Source organism: Puma concolor, chromosome E4 (assembly GCF_028749965.1).
Source record: "Puma concolor isolate L17-30 chromosome E4, mPumCon1.1.hap2, whole genome shotgun sequence".
Taxonomy (NCBI): domain Eukaryota; kingdom Metazoa; phylum Chordata; class Mammalia; order Carnivora; family Felidae; genus Puma; species Puma concolor.
The window spans coordinates 9,545,620-9,566,181 of record NC_141683.1 but is presented as its reverse complement, the minus strand read 5'-3'; the positions used below and the strand labels follow the sequence as shown (position 1 = coordinate 9,566,181).

The 20,562-nt window shown below is 48.7% G+C and overlaps 1 protein-coding gene across 1 annotated transcript in view; it reads right to left on the bottom strand.

Moving 5' to 3' along the window:
- Nucleotides 1-801: 801 nt before the first annotated feature.
- The window catches only part of MGST3 (microsomal glutathione S-transferase 3), a 24,556-nt gene continuing 4,795 nt past the window's right edge, over nucleotides 802-20,562 (bottom strand). Inside the window, exons 2-6 of the mRNA XM_025927827.2 lie at nucleotides 7,752-7,875; nucleotides 5,372-5,445; nucleotides 4,544-4,601; nucleotides 2,210-2,282; nucleotides 802-1,051 (exon numbers count right to left, since the gene is read on the bottom strand). Of these exons, the coding sequence (XP_025783612.1) occupies nucleotides 915-1,051; nucleotides 2,210-2,282; nucleotides 4,544-4,601; nucleotides 5,372-5,445; nucleotides 7,752-7,868 (459 nt within the window). The 5' untranslated portion in view covers nucleotides 7,869-7,875 and the 3' untranslated portion in view covers nucleotides 802-914. The remainder of the gene's footprint in view (nucleotides 1,052-2,209; nucleotides 2,283-4,543; nucleotides 4,602-5,371; nucleotides 5,446-7,751; nucleotides 7,876-20,562) is intronic.

Sequence of the window (20,562 nt, the reverse complement as noted above, 5' to 3'; positions counted from 1 at the left end):
AGCGCTTGAAATGTGGCGAGAGCAACTACAGAACTGAGTTTTGTTTTATTTAAAGTTTATTAATTTGAGGGGCACCTGGGTGGCTCAGCTAGGCATCCAACTCTTGATCTTGGCTCAGGCGATAGCTCACGGTTCGTGGGTTCGAGCCCCACATCAGGCTCTGCACAGACCGTACGGAGCATGCTTGGGATTCTCTCTCTCTGCCCCTCGCTCTCGCTCTCTCTCAAACGTTTTTAAAAAAAGTATTAATTTGAATGTAAGTAGCCATGTCGCTCACAGCTACTATACTGAACAGCACAGGTGGAGACACTGTCCTTCTGTTAGTGGCATTCATGGCCATGTTCGCTCAGCGGAAACCCTCTCATTCTACCAACCGGCATCCCTCTCCAAGTCAACTAAACCTCTGAATTTTCCCCATTTTGTTGTAAGGTGTCTTTCTGCCTTTGGACCTATACAATCAGATCTTATGTTAAGTTTCATACTCTTAGTCGTAAATAGCTTCTCAGCAATAGAAGCAATATTTAATAGAAATTTTAAAAAATCCTTGTTCCCACACGTATTAGCAAGTGATAAGATAATCTTACATCCTTAGGCTAGAAGACTTCCTTCCTTGAGCCCCAGCTTTTCACGGCTGTGGCAGGATTATGAACGTACTACCACAAGCAGACGTTTTCCCAACTTCACATAAACAAACCCCCTCTGGGGGCGTGAGGAGGGGCGCTTACTATCCGTCACCGCTCGTCTAGTTGGAACGGGCTACTTCTTTTAGATAAAGACTCAAAAGGAAGCGATGGAGTCAGGTTTAGGTATGAGGCTAATGCCAGGTAGGTTTTTATTATATTTAGAAAAAAAAAAGTAACTGAAAATAAAAGTCACTCAAAATGAACGAGAGTTTTTAAACAGCCGATGATTCTTCAATGGCAGCATTTGGACCCCCCGCCCAAGCCGGTTTTAACCCAACCAAGATGCTGGAAAGCAGAACACACGGTTGTGCCCAGCAGGCCAAGGAGGGCTATGGAGCCGATGGCGCCCCGACTCCGCTTGCTGGGTTCTGTAACAGAAGAAAGGGAAGTGACTGGGGGTGTCCCCGAAAGGACAGTGCTTCCAATATCCACACGCCACCCTACCTGAGGCCTCTCGGGTTGTACCTCAACTGTCTGGTCTCACGAGGTCAACCAACCTCTGGCCGAAAGCTGTCAGGATGTCAGATACTACACGCAAAGAAACATGCCACGACTGGGGCACCTGGGTGGCTCGGTCGGTGAAGCCTCCGACTTCGGCTCAGGTCATGATCTCAGGGTTCGTGGGTTTGAGCCCCGCGTCAGGCTCTGTGCTGACAGCTCGGAGCCTGGAGCTGCTTCAGATTCTGTGTCTCCCTCTCTCTCTGCCCCTCCTCCTCCCCCCACTCGCGCGCTCTCTCAAAAATAAATAGAAACATTTAAAAAAAAGTCACGGGGGGCGCCTGGGTGGCGCAGTCGGTTAAGCGTCCAACTTCAGCCAGGTCACGATCTCGCGGTCCGTGAGTTTGAGCCCTGCGTCAGGCTCTGGGCTGATGGCTCGGAGCCTGGAGCCTGTTTCCGATTCTGTGTCTCCCTCTCTCTCTGCCCCTCCCCCGTTCATGCTCTGTCTCTCTGTCCCAAAGATAAAAAATAAAACATTGAAAAAAAAAAAAATTAAAAAAAAAAAAAAGTCACGGTAGTATTGTTTGGACCTTAAAAAAACGATGGGATAATAATCAGAGCAACTTTGCTTCAGGACCTTTGGGAGTGTTCCCCCTCTTTCAGAAGCACAGCCAAAGGAATCTTCCCCCCCCCCCCCCCTTCTCTCTCGGGCACACTACTGACAGTAGGGAATTAGGAGCGGGGGCTCTGGAGTCAGGCTGCCTGGGTGTGAATCTGGCTAACTAGTGGACACTGGTAAGCGCTGAGCCTCAGTTTCCCCATCTATACAACAGGATAATATCATCTATATCCTAGAATTGCCATAAGGTTCGACACCATACGCAAAGGTCTTAGAGCAGCAAGTGACACAGAAAACGCTCAGTAAAAACAAGTTTTGTTACTCTTGAAAACTTAGCAGAAAGAAGATACCAGACCTTTCACCTAAATGTCAAGTTACTTCCCCTTTTCTTAAAGCCCTGCTAAGAAGAAAACTAGAGTCGCATAAGATTTGAAATTTGTTTCCCTGGCAGACGTCCGTGCGCACTTACCTCCTGTGTAATAACCATACGCGTAGAGAACTCGTCCCACGATCCAGGCCAAGCCCAAGCCGGAAGCTACACGCTAAAATAGAAGGGCTGTGTTAGGATCGGCATTCAAGAAACAGCCACATGTTCTTTAACATCTCGGGTTTTGATGGCACAGTGTGTTAAGAAAATAGTACTTTCCCGGTTATGGGAAGATACCAGACTTCGCGTGAGAGGGATGTTATTTGTCTTGGGAACATCAGAGATTTGTGATCCCTCTACGAACCCCTCACGGACAGGGGAGAGGAGTGCCGGCCTCGATGGAAAGAGCCCCCCCCCCCCAGCCCTGGGGCACACACGTGCTGGAGCACAAGAGAGGGAGAGGCAGGCCTGGGGCTCGAAGGGTGAACCCCAAGCCCGGTCGTCTCCCATGGGGCTGTGAACAGGAGGCAGCCTGGGACCCCTGCCCCCGCATTGCTCTGTGAGGCTCCCCGCCGGGGTCGGGGGGTTGGTAGGGGGCTGTGCTGCGGCCGCACAGGGGCGAGGGGCTCCGCTAGAAAAGGTGGACGTGACGTGTGGTGCTGTCACCCCAGCACAGGAGGTGTTGGGAGGGGGAGGTCTTCCCCTTCCCATTACGCCTGAGAGAGTACAACTCCTGCAAGATGAACAGTCCTACTGGGCACCATCCTGGGGTGACCATTAGGTCAGAAGGAGTCTGGAGAAAAAGGGAGGCTGTGCGGGAACGTGCAACATCGCTCGTCACGGTCTCCAAGTGCATCACTGAGGGCAAGGTTAGTAGCTCAGGACTTTGTTTAGTTGATTTGGGGTAAAGTTCACGATCAGGTGCGTGAAACCACTAAAAACACAAACCCCAGGCCCGTAAGTCTCTGCCAGGCCGTGCCAGACTGTAAGGCTGCAGAGTTACCATCAACCTCGGACCCACGTACTCGTCGTCCTAGCAGTTCTCAGAGTATTTTAAAGACCGAAGCACAGGGAATGGCGTCTAGGGAAGAGGGACGGGAAAGGGGATGCGGGTGACAGCAGGTGACGCCTAGCTGGAAAGACCAACTAGTCTATTTAGATGGGCTCGTCCAGCCACGTGCACGGATTGGGGCCCCTTAGAGGCACAGGAAGAAGTGTCTTCTCTAAGCAGACGTGTCTCTGAAAACAATATGAACTTCAAGGCCATGGGCTACAGGTGTGCCATTCTGGGAGCTTCTAACAAAAGCACAAGGCCCTTCAGGTACCGACCAGAGGCCCACGGAAGGCTGAGGACCAGAAACGCAAAGTGTCAGCACTCTGGTCAGATTTAAGGGGAAACTAGGGGCGCCCGGGTGGCTCAGTCTGTTGAGTGTCTGACTTCAGCTCAGGTCACGATCTCACGGCTCGTGGGTTCGAGCCCCGCCTTGGGCTCTGTGCTGACAGCTCAGAGCCTGGAGCCTGCTTCGGATTCTGGGTCTCCCTCTCTCTCTGCCCCTCCCCTGCTCACTTGCACGCGCTCTCTCTCTCTCTCTCAAAAATAAACATTAAAAAAAAAAAAAGAATTCGGCGGAAATTGGTCCCTGAAAGGGAACCTCGTTCTGTCCAGGGCAAGACCCACTGGCACCTAATCGGGCATAGACACACCTGCTTTATTTAGGTTAAGGTGAAGTGCAGAACATTTCTCTGGCCGACAAGGCTCCGCTCGCCCCTCAGGCCACCTGCCCTTCTCCCTGTTCACCAGACAGACCAGGTGGGCTCCTGCCTCAGGGCCTCGCCCTCGCTCTTTGTCTGGAAGGTATCTAAACACCTGCAGCACCTACTCCCTCACCTTCTTAACGTTTTGCTTGACTCTCACTTCCTTTGCTTAAATGTCACCTCCGCACGCAGCACGATCCTCACGTGACCACCCCGCTGACAGGTGTCTCCCGTCAGCATCACCTTCTAGCCTAATCACATGCTGTACCCATTTGATTTCTGTCTGTGACCCCAACTAACAGTAAACCAGGGACCTTTGCCTGTTTTGTTCACTGTTGTAACCCCAGGGGACCAGTAAATGCTTGTGGCCAATAACAACTACGGACACGAACCCTCCAGAATCAGACAGACCTGGGTTCAAATTCTGATTCTTCTATTCTGCAGGTAGCTCTTTGCCCCGTGACAGTTACACAGTCCCCAAGAGGTTTCTCCTCACCTGTCAAAAGTGGGGAAAATTCGCCCTACTTTAAAGATTAGCTTTGTAAGAAGCAGCTGAATGCAATTCTTTTAAATAGATGTCGGTGATGTTCAGTACGCGTTCCTTTCCTGCCGTCTCTTCCTTAAATAGCGCAGCGAACTAAATCCAAACAGATGAAACCCCCCCCCCCTGGAAAAACTTACCGGGTGGTAAACACCTCCAACAGCTAGGAAAAATAAGAAAGGAGGATACACTTCCAACCTGGAATAGACAGAGAACTTTTTTAGAAAGGGCCCCACCGACTTACGTCCTGTAAAACGAAGAGCCCCTTACTAACTTGCCAAGTTAGAAACCTGAGCGTAATACTGAACATGGAGGAGAGAGAGCAGCCCCACCACCAGGATCTACCCTCTCTTCTCTGCGTGGGAGTAAGGGTAACTCAGAACACACTGGGCAAAAGCCCTGGCTCTAACACGCCCACGAGGAAGGTCTTGGAGAATTTCAGTAGATTTCCTTCCCAAGCCCACAGCTGCCCCCTCCCCAGGGCTGGGAGATTCAAGCTCATCTCAGATAGGACAGCTTCCAAATGCTCTAGATGGACGATGCGATGCAAAAGACATTTTTGAAAAGATCATCCAGAACCTCGCTATGCTAACAACTCACAATATTTAATCTGCTCACATACATATTTTTACGACTCTAATAGTTTTTATTTTTTTAATTTAGTTATTTTGGGGGGCGGGGGCAGAGAGAGAGAATCCCAAGCAGGGATTCTCCACGGTGTCAGCTTGGAGCCCCATGTGAGGGCTCAAACTCACAAACTGTGAGATCATGACCAGAGCTGAGATCGAGAGTCGGATGCTTAACTAAACCACCCAGGTGCCCCTTTTTACGACACTTGCAGCGAGGTGCCTTGCTATGATCGTTCTCACAGCTGCTACTCAGCACACAGTGGTAAAGGCCGAGGTGCTGGGCAGAAAGCACGTACTCTACAGACACCCCCCCCAGCACCTGGCAGGGCCAGCACTCACGTGTTCTGGTGGGCGCGCTGAATGCAGTTGAAAAGGTGCCCGTTTTCAGGGTCCGTGCTGTACATGGTCGGATACTGTGAAGACAAAGTCCGTGTGGATCAAATGGTCAAGAGTAGCACTCGGTGTTGAGTTACAATCAACCCTAAAAGATAACCTATCCTCAAGCAGCTTCTATTATGCCCTTGACAGCTGATCGCTTTCTGCTTAAATATCTGCAGGGAGAAGGGTCTCAACTCCCAGAAGCAGATCCGATGCATTTCTGTTAATACCCGGTGCGAGGAATGTAGGTCTGTGCCGTAGTTGCACAAGGGACGGAGGTAGCGCGTGTTGCAAACTCCGTGCTCTTGACACGGTGCCATCACGGGTGAGTTTCCAGTACCTCACAAAGACACCACAGGGAAATAGCTCCTTCCCCAGAGTGATCCAACGCCACAAGCTTTTAAGAGTTTCCTTAATGGGGGAACAGTAAGTGTGTGAGAATTTTCATGGACATGTCCATTAAAAAAAAAAAACAAACGAAAATCAATATATGAAAACTTTAAAAGAAGCTCTAGTCAGAGAGTCTAATTATAAGTTGCTAAACAGAAATAGACGTTTAAATGTGCTCACCAGGGACAACCTCGGTAATTATCCCTTTTAGATCATCTGGAACTACATAAAGGGAGCATTTAATAGAGCTCCTTTTTATGTCCAATGTCTGAGCTCAGGCTAACCTCAGCAACACATGCTTCTTCACTATTTGGGAAACAAAATCACCTTAAGACATCACTTTTATTTATTTTATTAAAAAAAATTTTTTTTTAATGTGTATTTATTATTGAGAGACAGAGCATGAGCCATGGGAGGGGCAGAGAGAAGGGGAGACACAGAATCTGAAGCAGGCTCCAGGCTCTGAGCTGTCAGCACAGAGCCTGACGCGGGGCTCAAACCTACAAACCGTGAGATCATGACCCGAGCTGAAGTCAGACGCTTAACCAACTGAGCCACCCAGGCACCCCAAGACATCACTTTTAAAGTGGCACACCAGGAAATACTGTTGCCATTCAGCCCTCTCTAGCTTATTTTATTATTTATGTAAAAAAAACCCCCAGGTATAATGGACATACCTTATATTAGTTTCAGGTATATAATGTAACGATTTGATGTATGTATGTATTGTGAAACGATCACCATAGTAAGTCTAGTTACTGTCACCCCACAGAGTTGCAGATTTGTTTTTCTTTTGATGAGAACACTTAAGAGTCGCTTTCTTTGCGACTTTCAAACATGCGGTATAGAAAAATTAATTATAGCCACCATGCTGTACATTTTAGCTTTTTTTAGGTTCCATATGTGAGATCATACAGTGTTTATCTTTCATTTATTTCACTTAGCATAATGCTCTCAACGTCCATCCATGTCACAAATGGCAAGATCTCATTCTTTTTTACGCCTGAGTGGTCCACTGTGTATATATACCACATCGTCTTTACCCACACATCCACCGATGGACACTTGGGTTACTTCTGTGTCTTGGCTACTAGAGATAGTGCTGCGGTGAGCATGGGGGTGCACATATCTCTTCGAGTTCATGTTTTCACTTTCCCTGGATAAATACCCAGAATGGAATAGCTGGATCATATGGCAGTTCTATTTTTAATTTTTTTGCGGACCCCCATACTGTTTTCCATAGTGGCTGAGCCAATTTACGTTCTCACCAACGGTGCGTTCCCTTTTCTCCCCATCTTCACCAGCTTTGGTCATTTCTTGTCTTTTTGAACACAGCCATTCCAACAGGTGTGAGGTGACAGCTCCTGTGGTTTTGATTTGCATCTCCCTGATGATTAGTGATGATGTCGGGTACCCTTTGATGTACCTATTGGCCACTGGTGTATTTTCTTCAGACAAATGTTTGTTCAGGTCTGCTGCCCGATTTTAAATTGTGTTGCTTGGTTTTTTCGCTATTGACTTGTGTGAATTATGTATCTTGGAAATTAACCCCTTATGGGATGTATGATTTGCAAATAGTTCCTCTCATTTAGTAGGTCGCCTTTTCAGCTTGTTGGCGGTTTCCTTTCCTGCACCGAAGCTTTTTGTTTTGATGAAGTCCCCCTTGTTGAACCCTCTTTAGAAAATAACTCTTCCCGGCACCTAGCTCCAGCCAAAAGCATCCTGTTCTTGTCCCAGCACACCTGGTCTTTCAACAGAAAAGACAAAGCACAAACAAGATGGAAATTGCTCCCCAGCAGGGCCCCTCAGTTCCCCGCCTTCCTCCTGCCGGAAAGGGGCAGCGTTTCCAGAGGGTGTAGTTCAACTACCACTGCTGACCGCTGGCGTCGCCCCTCTCCCTCCACAACTGAAAACAAGCTCTAGCCCCAGGCAAGTCTACGTTCCCACTCACCTCCACTTTGTACTTCTTTCGGGCCTTGGAAACGTTGATGGCTAGATGAGCTACCATGATAAAGCTGGCGGCACCGGTTAGAACCACAAAACCATACTCCTTAGAGAGGACGGCCATGTTGGCTCTGTGGAAGGAAGAAGACATTAGGATACCAGCCGGCACGGCAGACCCCCACAGAGGGAGGCCTGAGCCGTGCGCGTCATTACCTGCAAAGGTATACCTAGACCACAAAGGTGTGAGTAAACAAGATGTTCCTAAGAGGCAGATGGAGACGTTCCTGTGTATCACACAACAGAAATTACAAGTTATTCAGGTCTGGGGTGTCTGGGTGGCTCAGTCAATGAAGCGTCCGGCTCTTGATTTCAGCTCAGGCCACGATCTCACGATTCCTGAAAGTCCGGCCACCCCCCTCTGCCACGGGGCTCCGTCCTGATAGCTGGGAGCCTTCTTGGGATTCTCTCTCTCTCTCTCTCTCTCTCTCTCTCTCTCTGCCCCTCCACCCCAAGATAAATAAACAGACTTAAAAATGATCCGATCATAACATGTTCTCTTCTGATGAACGTTACATTTACGAGATGTAGCTATACCTCTGCAGTAGTCATTGCTATAGAAAGATATAGCTGCTAAAAATTATGTTTTTGAAAAAAAAGCTTAACATGGCAAAATCCTAAAGGATATATTCAACTGTAGAGAGGGGGTATGGAGGGAGGGAGGAGCAGAGGGGGAGAGAGGGGGAAGGAGGGAGACGGAAGCAGGATATGAAGCAGTAAGTTTACCACGATTCCAAGTTCTTTGTTTGTATGTCTGTTGGCATGGGGGACACTGTGAGGGCAGGGGGTCGGACTCCCTTTGATCCTGGGGCACACTCTGGTATAGCAGCGGAGGCATCACCGGTAGGAGACCCAGATCTAGTGCGTTGAAAGCAGAGCATGGCTTTGGAGCCTGTCACGCTGCAAAGAGACCCAGCTCTGGAAGGCTCAGGGGAGCCCAGGCTGTTCATCGAATCCTCACTCCAAGACTAGCCCATGACATGTTCTGCTGCCTGCAACTCCTCTTGAAATGCATCAAGAAATGACAATATAAACCAACAGAGCCAAATGTTAACTATGGAACCCAGGTGGTGGCTATAAGGATGTTCAGTGTATAATTCTTCCAACGTTTCTGCGTATTTGGAAAATCTCCCCATGGAATGCTTGGAGAAAAAGCGAATCTCAGCATTTTCAGTGTTCTGCAATCTTAGCTGTGTTAGCCACTGTTTTGCCCCAGAAGAAGAGAGAAGAAACAGACTGGACGTCAAGGAGAAGAAAACTTGGCAGCTGGGAGGAAACCCTCATCATCTCAAGGTAAACTCGTGCTGCCCCCCAACCTCTGTGAGCTTTGGTCATGGGATGGAGACGGGCGAGGACAGGCAGGACACAGGGAAGAGGCAGGGCTTCCTGGGACCCTTACTGCCCACCCACCGTGCACGAGGCTGTCCCAGGCAAGCAGCTCCTGTGTGTTCTGCACTCAGTTTACAATGTCCATCTCGATGACAGGCTCGCTGCAATCTCGCCTGTAAGCCTGGGAGGGGCTACCGAGCCCCAAGGTGTTTCCAGTCACCCTGACCATACGGTGAGTTACCCCTGTGTCCAGAGAGTACCCAGAGGTGAAACCATGTGCCCAAGGTCTGAAATGGAAAGCATCAGAGCTGGGTTTCAAATTTAGATTCCAATTTGGTTCCAATGTCCCCTTTTAAGCCCATTTGCAAACTGAGAAGTGTCCCAGCACTTTCCTCAGTGTGGGATTTGGGGGCGCCTCAGTGGCTCAGTCGGTTAAAAGTCCAGCTTTAGCTCAGGTCACGATCTCGCAGTTCGTGGGTTCGAGCCCCGCGTGGGGCTCGGTGCTGACAGCTCAGAGCCTGGAGACTGCGTGGGATTCTGTGTGTGTGTGGCTCTCTCTCTGCCCCTCCCCTGCTTACATGCTATCTGTCTCTATCCCTCTCTCTCTCAAAAATAAACAAACATTAAGAAAAAAACCCGTTTTGCTTAGGTCTGAAAATTGACATTTGGGGCTGAAGTCCCCAAAAGTCTGTGCCCCACCTGCCACGATCCACGGTTCTTACCAGTGTCCCCCTCCTACATTCTTCACGGAGCTGCTCCGGAGGGGCGCCCACCCCACCTCACCCGGGTGGGGGCCACACCCCCAAAAGCCGTCTGCATGACTCAGCATAGGAAGGGCCTCCTGGCCACCATGTCCCCACCATCAGGTATGGCAACAGCAAGCAGTCAGGCTGCCCTCCACTTCCCTGCTCTCATTCTCTTGTAAATTAGTTGCTTCCGAAATTCAGAGTCAGCTTGCGGAGGAAGCTTCTGTACTAGTTATTAAAATAAAAACACAGGGCGAATTCCGAACGCCTCTTTGAAGATAAAAATGACCGAGCCTTCCAATCTACCTGATGTCCGTTGAGTTCAACACACTGGGGCCAAACAGGTCACTGAAAATGAAGCTGTCACTAGCTCTGTCAGAAGCCACCTGTTTAAGGACAATGAAGGAAGCACACTTGGCTTAGGTCACAGTTTGCCAGTTGAGAGGCCTGGACCGAGAACCCCATCTCCAGAGCCTTGCCTTTTCACTTGGCAGAAAAGGAAATCGAGGTTCAGGTGGATGAGAAGAGAACGAAGTCCAGAGCAGGTTTTAGAATTCTTCTCCGAATACTCAGGCACAGGCAAAACAGTAGAATTTCATGGCTTAGTCACTGACCTTGGAGTTTCTGGTTTGCAAGGGCTTGGGATACAAGCGGCTGAGTGGCAGGACAGATAAGCACCTCTTGGCTGAATGTTTCTGTGGCAAAGCAATGAACACTCAGGCGAATGCTCAAAAATTCACAATTAGGAATTAATATTTACTACTGAGCTCCTCTTGCAAAGGATACATGCAATCTGGGAGTTTAAACCTCGTAGGCTTTCACACTCTAGTGAAAGTTACCTTCCCCCCACCTTGCTACGCTGACTGTGGTATTAGGGAAAAGGGGGCAGGCAGAGCCGGGAACACAAAGTACCTCTGAAGGGCAGAGAACGTACAGGAAGGGGGACCCAGAGTCCAATGCTAGAGTGGGTGGCTCGCAAAAGACCACATGATCAGCTGTGGGACAGTGAGTGTGTCAGACGGGAGGAAAGTGCCTCCCCTCCCTGAGCCTCTCCCTGCAGGAGCCCTGGACACACCTGCAAAGGTGCAAGAGCAAAGTCCAGGAAGCCGCCTGTGGGAGGGGCCCTCCTGACACCCCCTCACGCTCCCACGCTCCCACCGAGTGAGGACCCCCGCTTCATACAGCCTGGCAGTCAGCACTTCCAGCACCAGCTGGTGTGATCGGGGCTAGACCAGACAGCGGCCAGTTACAAGCTCCCACGCGGGGCGACTGTGTTTGTCTGGCCTCTCCACGCCGGGCACAGCCTGTGACTATTGACACCTGCAGAGTAAACAAAGCAAGCCGCAACTCCAGGTGGCTTTCGGGAATCATGCCTCCAACTCACATAATGCCTAGCACAGAGCCAGGCATCAAGTAGGCGCTTAAGCAATTCAAGTTTCCTTCTGTTCCCCTCACAAGTATCTACTGAAACCTCTGAAGCAGAGAAAGAGGAGGTCAGAACACAGAAAAAGGCTCTGTCCCCACTGCGGTTTGAAAACAGAAATCCAGTAGGGACTGGAAAATGGGTAAGGCTTGTCCTTTAAGGAGAGAATCAGCTTAATTCACTTAGGGTTCAAAAAAAAAAAAAAACCAACCCCGATCTTTTGCTGAATCGTTCTATTCGGAGGACTCAAGGGCAGAGACGGACGTTCCCACCCCTTAAAGATTGGCCTCTGTGGGCTCAGGTGCAGGTGTGCGCACTGGTGAAGTGGAGGCAGCTCAGTTCACAGTGGCCACACCCCAGGCAGCGGCAGCCACGCCCGAGGCTGTCCCAGCCTGGAGCCAGCAGATAGCCCCAGGGCAGTGGCTTCGTTCGAACATTCAACATTTTGTTGATTACATGCCTGCTCTGTGTCACCAGCAACCCTTCTATTGAGGCAAGAAGATGAGGTTGTCTTGGGGGTGGGAGTTCTGCCCTAGATTTGGGTCTTTGTGGCACCAGATACACGGCACGTGGTGCCCAACCACCAAAGCAGGTATGGGTTCCTTTGCAACCCACCTAGCTGTGTAATGGCATTTGTTAATTGTCACCCTCCAGCTGAATACATTAGAAGTTATGATTTGTATAAAAAGAAATTTACTTAGGTACGTATTTAAAGGTACCTAGTTTGCACTATTACACAGAGGGGGAAGTGTAAAATAGAACCATCTGGAGAGCAGCCTAACAACAGGGATGTTCTTGACATCGTTTGTGCCTTTTGATTCATGAACTCCACTGGGAACGTAGCTGGAGGTGACAATCAGAAACTCAGACAGATTTGGTTCAAAGGCATTCACTTGAACAGTATTTATAACAGCAGCGACAGAAATGGCACAATGACCAAGCAGAGAGGACTAATTAATGCACCCATAATATAGAATATTGTAGAACCATTAAAAACGGTGCACATACAAGTAAAGATGTTGAAACAGGCTTAACATACAGCATGTTACGTTAAAAAAAAAAAAAAAAAAAAAAAAAAAAACCTCAGAAAGTGTATATAGGAGCGCCTGGGTGGCTCAGTTGGTTATGTGTCTGATTTTGGCTCAGGTCATAATCTCAGGGTTTGTGAGTTTGAGCCCCGCATTGGGCTCTGCGCTGGCAGTACGGAGCCCCCCCTGGGATTCTCTCTCTCTCTGTCTCAAAATAAAGGGGTAAACTTAAAAAAAATTATTCAAAAGAAGTGTATGTAGTATATAATCTTAGTTTTTTCAATAACAGAAAATATCAAAATCATAAGCATAATTATTTCTAGATGCGTAAATTACAGATTTCCCTTTGTACTTTTCTATCATTTCCAAAATGAGCAGACATGTACCAAAAAAATTCTACAGAAAGTGGCCTGACAATTAGGAATTGAGAAAGCAGAGGAACAGGCAATATGTTATGAATCCCATCATACCGTCCTATGTGACTTCTAGGCTGACCCTTGTCACTTACCTGCTCTGTGCAATGCACGGGACAGGGCTGCAGTTGTGGAGGGACACTGAACTCAACCTGATTCTCACTTTCCTAGCTGTTGTGTCCTTGGGAACATTCCTCCCTGCACTTCAGCAACCTGGGCTTCCTTCTTCCTTAGAGGGAGACAAGGGTGGTGCCCACCCACCCCTGTGGGTGTCTCCAGGAGGAAATGGGGAAGCCATTAACGCTCAGCAGGATGCCTGACACGTGGTAAACTCTCAAGAAGTGTTCCGCATCGGGTTATATCACATGTGTTAATGTTAATTTTGCCCTGATTCAGTTATGAAAGGGGATGCTTAACTAAGTGGCAATATATGTTTAAGAGTTTATAATTTAGGGCTGCTATTTTAAGACAGCAAACTACACTTAAAACGATATACGTTCACTTCTTGTTCTGAGCTCTTAGACAGCTGTGTTAAAATCTCGGAAAAGCAGGAGGTATTCAGGAGGAAGCAGGTTTGCAGCGCTGACCGACCGTGGAAATCAGCAAACCGTAGTCATGGAAACCCTCATCGCAGCAGCGGGAGAGGCTCATCCCTGTGTGGGTGTGAGCGGGCACTCACTTATTCAAGTTTACCACTCACAGGTCCAGTGCTGGCGATGAAGAGACGAACACACCAGACTTTGGTCCCTGCCCTCATGAGGCTCCTGTTCTACTGAGGGAAAAGGCAAATATAACACGTACCCAATTCCAGATTCCCCCCTTCCTAGCAGTGATCGGAAACTGGGGACGAAGGGGCTCCTGGGTGGCTCAGTCAGTTAAGCGGCTGACTTCGGCTCAGGTCATGATCAACACCGCTCGTGAGTCCGAGCCCCTTGTCGGGCTCTGTGCTGACAGCTCAGAGCCTGGAGCCTGCTTTCGATTCTGTCTCCCTCGCTCTCTGCCCCTCCCCCACTCGCGCTCTGTCTCTGTCTCTGTCTCAAAAATAAACATTAAAAAAAATTAAAACAAAAAAAAGAAACCGGGTACAAAAATACCCTTCAAAATGAAAGTGAACGTCTTGGAGAAAGGCAGAAATAGGACAGAAGCGTTTCTGTTCTTCCCTCCCTTATGAGTGTTTCAGAGGTGTAAGCTTTCAGTTAACTGTTTCCGGAGAGTTCTGGAGATGAGTCAAAAGAGTTTTTGAAAGAATATTAACTTGAAGGCTTAAAAGAAACCAGATTTTATTTTTAATGTAATTACTTATCACTCATGTAAAAGCAGAGATCCTTTTGGAACTTTACTCCTAACAGACTGTTTTCTGATTTGTCTGTTCCTATGGGAAAATCCACAGGAGCAGAGACAGCAGGAATTCTGGAGTCAGATGGATGTGTGTTCAGACACTGGCTCTGCGAGCTTGGGAATGTTATCTAATTTCTCTACAAAACGGAATACTAACTACGTACTTCACAGGATGGTTTGAGGAATTAACTGAAATGAACTAGGTAAGCATCTGGTATGAGCATTTAATAAACGTGGGTCCAAATACGGAGGCATCTTGTAAACACTGATAACTGTGCATGTCTGCCCACATAAGTAATACTTCCTAAATAAGGAGATACTGATTTTTCTACAAATCAGTTAAGGTACTCTGACTTAGAAACTAGTGCTGGGTCGCCTGGGGGGTTCAGTCGGTTAAGCGTCCGACTTCGGCTCAGGTCATGATCTCACGGTGTGAGTTTGAGCCCCGCGTCGGGCTCTGTGCTGACAGCTCAGAGCCTCGAGCTTGCTTTGGATTCTGTGTCTCCCTCTCTCTCTGCTGCCCCCCACTCATGCTCTGCCTCTCTCTCTCTCTGTCTCTCTCTCTCTCTCAGAAATAAAAATAAACCTTAAAAAAAATTAAAAAAAAAAATTAGTTCTGAGACCATTTGAAATAGATTCGAATTTGGCAAAAGGCTGTTCTCTGTAGATTCCCAGTGTGGACAGCATAATGTGTCTAAGAACACTTAATTCACTTACTCAGTCACAACATGGAAAGCACTCACTATATGCCAGCACTGCAGAAGTGTGGGGGACACAGCAGTGGACAAGATGGGGTCCCCCTCTCCTTTAAGGAACCGACATTCTAAGGAGGACAGAAGACTGACCGGAAACATGCCAAGGGATCAATAAATATTTGAGACATTTAAACTTACACAATCTCATATGTCAATTATATCTCAGTTAAGACCAGGAAGACCTCCTTGCTAGGGCAACATTTGCAGTGATGCAGGAATGAGGAAGAAACACCAACAGGACATTTTGGGGGGGGGGGGGGAGGGGGCAGGGAGAATATTCAAATCAGAGAAAGCAGCCAGTGGGCGCCTGGATGGCTCAGTCCGTTAAGTGTCCGACTTTGGCTCAGGTCATGATCTCAAGGTTCGTGAGTTGGAGCCCCGCAACAGGCTCTCTGCTGTCAGCACAGAGCCCGCTTCGGATCCTCTGTCCCCACCCTGCCCCCCCCCCCAACGCTCCTCCCTACTTGCGCACTCTCTCTCAAAAATAAATATTAAAAAACTAAATAAATTTATTAACAAAAAGAAAAAGCGGCAAGTGCAAAGGCCCTAGATGAGGGAAAGCCCGGCACACTGGTGGGCCAGGAAGGCAGCCGGTGTGGCCGGGCCCCAGGAGCTGATGGCAGTGGCAGGAGATGGGGTTAGAGAGGACAGACACGTCTGGATTATGAGATGGACTCTACGAGCAGAGTTAATAGCCATCACCTGCTGGCTCTCCCTCCAGGGACTAAGCTGAGAGGCAGAGAGGAGGAAAGGTGTGAGGGAGCCTGTTATGTGTTAACAGAGGAAGTGTCACCTCCCAAATGCTCTTGGCTTTGGTGAGTGGGACCCCTTGACAGCCAGGTTTTTGTTTTTGTTTTTTAAGTTTACTTATTTATTTTGAGAATGAAAGAGAGTGTGAGTGGGCAAGGGGCAGACAGAGAGGGAGAGAGAATTCCAGCGCAGAATTCCCGTGCTGTCAGCGCGGAGCCCGACATGGGGCTCGATCTCATGAATTGTGACATCATGACCTGAGCTGAGGTCCAGTCAGACACCCAGCTGAGCCCCTCAGGTGCCCCGACAGCCAGGTTTCAGGGCAATGGTAGAAAGTGGAAGCCCATGTGTCGAGGGTTAAGAAGCAGTCTGTGAGGCAATACATCTCCAGCAGCCCTGCTCCTAAATTTGTTCCCGCTGCCCGATCCTGGTCCAGTGTTAAGTACTCCCCCTTCCTCCATGACACCTGCACTCCTGACCGACCCGCATGGGCTGCAGGCTTGCCTTTGAATGTTTGCACATTTGTTGCGCGCTCATCAGTGAGCTATTATAACATGTACCTTGCATACTGACCAATGCAAATAGTACACATTTCCAAATATGCTCCTTGAGGGCACAGAATCTGTCTCCTGCTGACGTCTGCTATAGTTACTTCCATGAAGACGGAAACTCGATACAGTGCTGTCTTATGTTCTAGGTCAGTGGTTCTCAAACTTTAGCAGCATCAACGTCACCTGAAGCGTTTGTTAAAACACGCCCCACCGGCAGGTGGGGTCTCAGATCCCTCGGGGCTTAATGGGGCCTGGGGATCTACATTTCCAACAAGTTCCTAGATGATCATGCTGGTCAGGGACCACATTTTATGAACCACTGTTCTAGGCAAAGATACAGTTTTCGGGAGGTGTTGATTTTATCCAATCCTAAAACCACTGGTAGAGTTCTGTCTTGGCGATCCTATCTTGGCGGTCCACATTCTACCAACATCCTTGGAGGCTCGTGAGGGGCCCCCTTCTCTACAGCATCCTTAAGAACCCGACGGGCTGATGAGATCAGAGGATGTTCACAATCACACACGGAGGATGTGCCTGTCAGGAGACTGCTTTCTTCTTTCAGCTTGAACAGAGGGCTCAGACCAAACCAACACAGGTAGGTAAGACAGCTCAGTCTCTTCTGAGACTTCTCTTGTGAGCCTAACCTGGGACAGCTCGTAGATTCCCAGATCTCTCTTTCATGGTCATGATCACTTGTCAGACCAGATTTTCCCACCAGGCAAACGAATCAGAGTTGAACACTTCATCTTTCGAGAGTGGTGGTCATTATGGTCCAGGATGAGCTCTTCAGATGATTGCTTCCAATGTCACGGGCCAAGTGTCCCTCAAATTCTAAACAATCGGCAACATGACTTCAGATGAAAGGCCTATTTAAGGATCCAGTGGGACCTCCATCTAACTCCCCATGGAATTCTTCATCCCGTATGGCCGAAATAGCAAAATGGGGAATAACATTATCACTACATCCTGAACACATCTACTTTAAGACCTACTGCTTCTCCTCTGTCAGGCCCATAATAGAGTTAACATAAATTAACAATGTCCATAATGATCCTACGTGGTCATTACTGTTTATCATCCCCGTTTTACAGATGGGGAGACTGAGGCAAAGAAGAGTTCAGCAACTTGTCCAAGGTCCCATTAGCCAGTGAGTACGGAGCTGAGGTCTGAACATAAGCAGACGGACGGCGAGGTCTAGCTCTTTGCTACTACATCCCTCTGCTGGGTTTGCTCCTTACCAAGGAGTTCGATTGCTTTCTCCCCCAGCCAGGGAGCAATGAGGAGGGTCACTTCTGCAGAACTCCCGCTCAGGGGCAGGACTGGAGCTGCACTGCAGGAGCAGAGCTGGGGAACAGAGCCAGGGCACGAGAGCCCAGGAGAAGGGAGAGGTAGATCCACGGTCTTTGTCATACTTAACAAACAGGATGGTGTTACCTGCAAAAACAGTTTTACTTCTTCTCTTTCCATTATGGAAGCCTTTTTCTTTCTTTTGCTTGCTTGCTCTAATTAGAACTAACACAGTGGCTTTTTTGTTTTTTTTTAAGTTTATTTATTTACTTTAAGAGAGAGAAAGCAAACTGAGAGGGGTGGAGGGAGGGGAGAGAGAGAGAATCCCAGGCAGGCCCCACACTGCCAGCATGGGGCTCGAACCCATGAACCGTGCGATCATGACCTGAGCCCAAATCCTGAGTCAGACACAACCGACTGAGCCACCCAGACGCCCTGGAACCAGGACAGTGTTGAACACAAGTGACATCTTTATCTTGATCCCTGTCTTAGAGGGGGAAGCATTCCAGCCCTTCATCATTAAATATGTTAGCTGTGAGTTTTCCATAGATGCCCTTTTTGAGAATACTGCAGAAACCTAATTATTTCTAGAATACATTAAAAAAAATTTTAATGTTTATTTATTTTTGAGAGAGACAGAGAGAGAGAGTGTGTGTGAGCAGGGGAGGAGCACAGGGAGACGGGAGACACGGAATCCAAAGCAGGCTCCAGGCTCTGAGCTGTCAGCACAGAGCCCGAACGTGGGGCTCGAACCCATGAACCGTGAGATCACAACCTGAGCCGAAGTTGGACGCTCAACCGACTGAGCCACCCAGGCGTCCCTAGAATACATATGTTTTTAAAACGGCAACACTTGTATTTGTAGCTTTTTTAATCTATCAGAGTATTTAATAGGTGAACGTGGTTTTTTGAGGACATATCAAGGAGAGGAAAGAAAACTGGGGACAGTATTTTAAGCAGGTGGGGTACGGGCCATGAGGCAGCAGAAAAGCCCAGGGGGAGATTAGAGAACAAGGGTGCCCAGTGCCCTGGTAACTGGTGGGGCCACGGGACAGTGGGGGGCAGGAGCAGGGGCAGCACTGGGGCAACAACGTTCAGTGCAGCCAGTGAGCGGGCACCCAGGCGGCTTTAAGAAAGCCACAAGGCACCCCTGCAAAGGCTCCCCTGGGAAGGGGATCAAGCTTGGGTTTAGAGGAGAAGACGCGCTCCATGCTAGTGCCTGAGTTAAGCAACACGGATTTTCATTTGGACATCTGCCGGAGGTGGTCCCTTGAGGAATTTCCCAACAGACTCGCTGGAAACCTCACCACCCCAGCGCTTACACGCGGTTCGACCTTCCTTCCAGTCCCTGCTGCCGCCACCCTTCCTGCCTTATCTCACTGGGGCAGGGGTTCCTCCAGTTACAAGGATTACCCAGAACACGTCCTGAACCACATTCATCAGAAGGCTCCTGGGGTAGAGCTCTCTTTCACTACTTACTCAACTCCCTCTGGGCGGCCAGCGAATATCCCCCAGGGCGCAATCAACACGGTACAAATGGGGCAAAAGGCAGGCTTTACAGATTTGGGAACCTGCCTCAAATTATTGCTTCTGAGCCATGAAGTTACATTAACTTATCTTTGCTTAAATTAAAAAAAATGTTTTTTAATGTTTATTTATTTTTTAGAGAGGGAGAGATAGAGCTTGAGCGGGGGAGGGGGAAAATACAGAATCTGAAGTAGGCTGTAGGCTCTGTCAGCACAGAGCCCGACTTGGGGCTCGAACTCACAAACCATGAGATCGTGCCCTGTGCCAAAGTCGGAGGTTTAACTAATTGAACCACCCTTAATTGCGGCTCTTAATTTTTTTTTTTAATTTGAGAGAGAGAGAGAGTGAGTGTAAGAAGGGAGGGGGCAGAGGGAGGGAGCGAGAGGGGGACAAGGGCGGGGGGGGGGGGGGAAGAGAGAGAAAGAAAATCTGGACGTGGAGCCTGACACGGGGCTCCATCCCACAACCCTGGGATCATGACCTGAGCTGAAATCAAGAGTCGGACGCTCAACCGAGCCACATGATCTTTAGCTAAATGAAATTAATTAGATTAAAAAAAGTTTTTTTTAATGTTTATTTATTTATGAGAGAGAGAGAGAGAGAGACTGAGAGAGAGAGAAAGCAGCGTGGAGTGAGAATCCCAAGCAGGCTCCACGCTGTCAGCCCAGAGCCCGATGCGGAGCTCGATCTCCCGAACCGTGAGATCATGACCTGAGCCGAAATCAAGAGCCGGACGCTTAACCAACTGGGCCACCCAGGTGCCCCTAACTGTCTTTTTTAAGGGAGAAAGGATTTCACCTTTCAGCTTTCTCTTTGCCCTCAAACGAGCAGATAAAAGCCAGCCTGGACCATGGTAACCCCTACTTCCATTCGCAAGACCCTTCTCCTCAAATTGTACTGTAACTTCTCAGTGGTGTCCTTTTTTCTACACGCACGAATGGGACGAAGATAAAGCACTCCCAGACTGACTTGGAGCTGTTCCTCAGCCTTTCCTTAAAATTCTCATTTGGCTCCCTGTGCTATTAATCCAATCTTCCTTACATATGGCCCCTTATCTTATGTGGCAAAGGCCACCATTTTCACAAGACTAACCCCAAAGACGGTGACTTTAAGGGCTGGTCTGATCGTCCCAAATGGACTTCCGTAAGTCCCCGATGCCGGAAGGTGGTTCAGAAACCTCTGAGGCCGTGCTGGGTGTCTGCTTAGCCTGCTTCAAGCTCCCCCGGGTAGCTGCCCAGCCTCCCCTCTGCCTCTAGGTGTTTCTACAAATGAACGGTTCTCCAAATCATCACAGGCAGGGCAGCTGACCCCTCCTGAACCCATATAAAGCTCAAGAACCTGGAGGGAAACAACACAAAAGGCATCTCCTGTTTCCATGATGGGAGAGAAAAGAGTCACAGGATTTCTTTTCGTCCATCCTACACTTTCAAAGTGCCAGTTCTGGACGCTTCTACGTTAAACAGATGATAAGGTCTGTGTGAGTGTCTAAGTTTCACAAGATGGCTAGATTTTTTTTTTAAAGCGCATGGACGTTTAAGAGAAGGAATAATAACCCAGGTGAGGAAAAATACTGCCCACGGCTGCATGGCACATTTGGTAGATAGGTCTCCGAGG